The sequence below is a fragment of the Antrostomus carolinensis genome, unplaced genomic scaffold, assembly GCF_000700745.2.
Source record: "Antrostomus carolinensis isolate BGI_N321 unplaced genomic scaffold, ASM70074v2 scaffold52804, whole genome shotgun sequence".
NCBI classification, from domain to species: domain Eukaryota; kingdom Metazoa; phylum Chordata; class Aves; order Caprimulgiformes; family Caprimulgidae; genus Antrostomus; species Antrostomus carolinensis.
The window spans coordinates 1-1,618 of NW_010313853.1; the positions used below are offsets into that span (position 1 = coordinate 1).

Sequence of the window (1,618 nt, forward strand, 5' to 3'; positions counted from 1 at the left end):
GGGGGAGCTCTGGAGCTGCTGCAGGCCGCCGTGGAAAACTGCTGTGCCGTGTTACTGGGAGCGGCTCTGGCCCCCGAGGGCCTCCCGTGCCTGCTCTCCACTTGTCTCCGTGTCGGTCTCCCTTTCAGCGGCTGCCAGATCGGTGTTTCCCAAGTGCCTGTGTGCTGTGTGTCTGTTGTGTGGATGTGTCTGTGCACGCTGCTCTCGGGAAGCTTTTTCTCTTGATCTTCCACAGACAACACTCACGTCCTTTTGTTTAGAAACCACTTCTGATAATGCTTGTGTTACTTTTTCTGGCTATAGAGAATTAAAAAGTATTAAAATTTCAAGGGAGCTCCCTCTTCCTTCCGATTCAGCAACACACTGTATCTCAGAAACACATGAACTTGCTAAGTTGTATTTTCTAGGTATGTGATGAACCAGAGGAGTTAAAGAGGAAGGTTACTGAGCTGGCTGCTGCTGTCCGGAACGCCAAGCACCTTGTCATCTATACTGGAGCTGGGATCAGTACGGTAGGGCTCTTTGGTGGTGAGTGGCTGGAGCTTTGGGAGTTCCTTCAGCAGCGTTGTGGTGTTGTTTGGGCTATTTTTGTGGTTTCCAAATGACATGATGCGTGTTACAAATCTGGGATGCTGCATTAATGCTGCTGCACTGCAAACTGTGACCAGGCCATTTGCTAGTTTGCATCTTGGGGCTGTGCCTGCTGCCCAAGAGAGTCCGAGGCTGCATCGCCTCTGTGACTGTGTGAAGAACCTGCTGCTTAAATGAGAAGATCCCTAGTCTTACCTTATTTTTCTTTCCCTTTTCTACAGTCTCTGCTGATATGGAGCATGATTCTGGGCAGGGTGTGTGAGTGTTAATGTCACAAGTATTTTTGCTAAAGAATGCTGAGTGCAAGGTACCAGAAATCAGAGTCCAGTGGAAATAAGGAAAGGTTCAGGAATTGAGTTCTGTGTAGGAAAATGGGAAGCACCAGGTGTCACAGAGTGTTCTGGAGGGATTCCACTAATGGCAAGATTGGAGAAGATAAATACTGGAGGTGAAAATGAGCTGTAAGGTAGGAGAAGAGATGATAAAGAGAGAGAAAACATATGAAAAGAAGGTTTTCTGCAATTAGGGAACCACTGTGCTAGAAAACTTGGAGTGAATGAAGAAGCACGTGTGAATGAGGTGTGTCTGGTTGTCCTGGGTGAGAGCAGGTTCATGTGCTTGTGGGCGAGAGGTATAAACCTTCCTGCCAGGCCTCATTTTTCTCTCCTGATAATGCAGGCAGCTTCGATCCCAGACTACAGAGGCCCGAATGGCATATGGACGTTGCTGCAGAAGGGCAGGAGCATCAGGTAAGGAGATGCGTTCTGAGCTGTGTGGCAGAGAGCTGATACTGAGAGAGATTAATGGCAATTCCAACACTTGGGTTTTTTTTTTTTCTTGCTTCTTGTCAGGGCTACAGATCTGAGTGAGGCAGAGCCCACGCTCACCCATATGAGCATTGCCTGCCTACACAAGCACAACCTGGTAAGATAATTTTTCCACATCTCACTTGTGCGAAAAGGGGAAAAAAAGCTTTTCATGAGACTGCCTGACTACTGTTTTTACTCAAGTGGCTAAACATCCATGT

At 47.7% G+C, this 1,618-nt stretch overlaps 1 protein-coding gene across 1 annotated transcript in view; it reads left to right on the top strand.

Moving 5' to 3' along the window:
- Positions 1-407: 407 nt before the first annotated feature.
- SIRT7 (sirtuin 7) overlaps positions 408-1,618 on the top strand; it is a gene marked incomplete at both ends in the record, with an annotated part of 2,687 nt that continues 1,476 nt past the window's right edge. The window contains 3 exons of the mRNA XM_010167443.1: positions 408-512; positions 1,270-1,340; positions 1,443-1,515. Of these exons, the coding sequence (XP_010165745.1) occupies positions 408-512; positions 1,270-1,340; positions 1,443-1,515 (249 nt within the window). The remainder of the gene's footprint in view (positions 513-1,269; positions 1,341-1,442; positions 1,516-1,618) is intronic.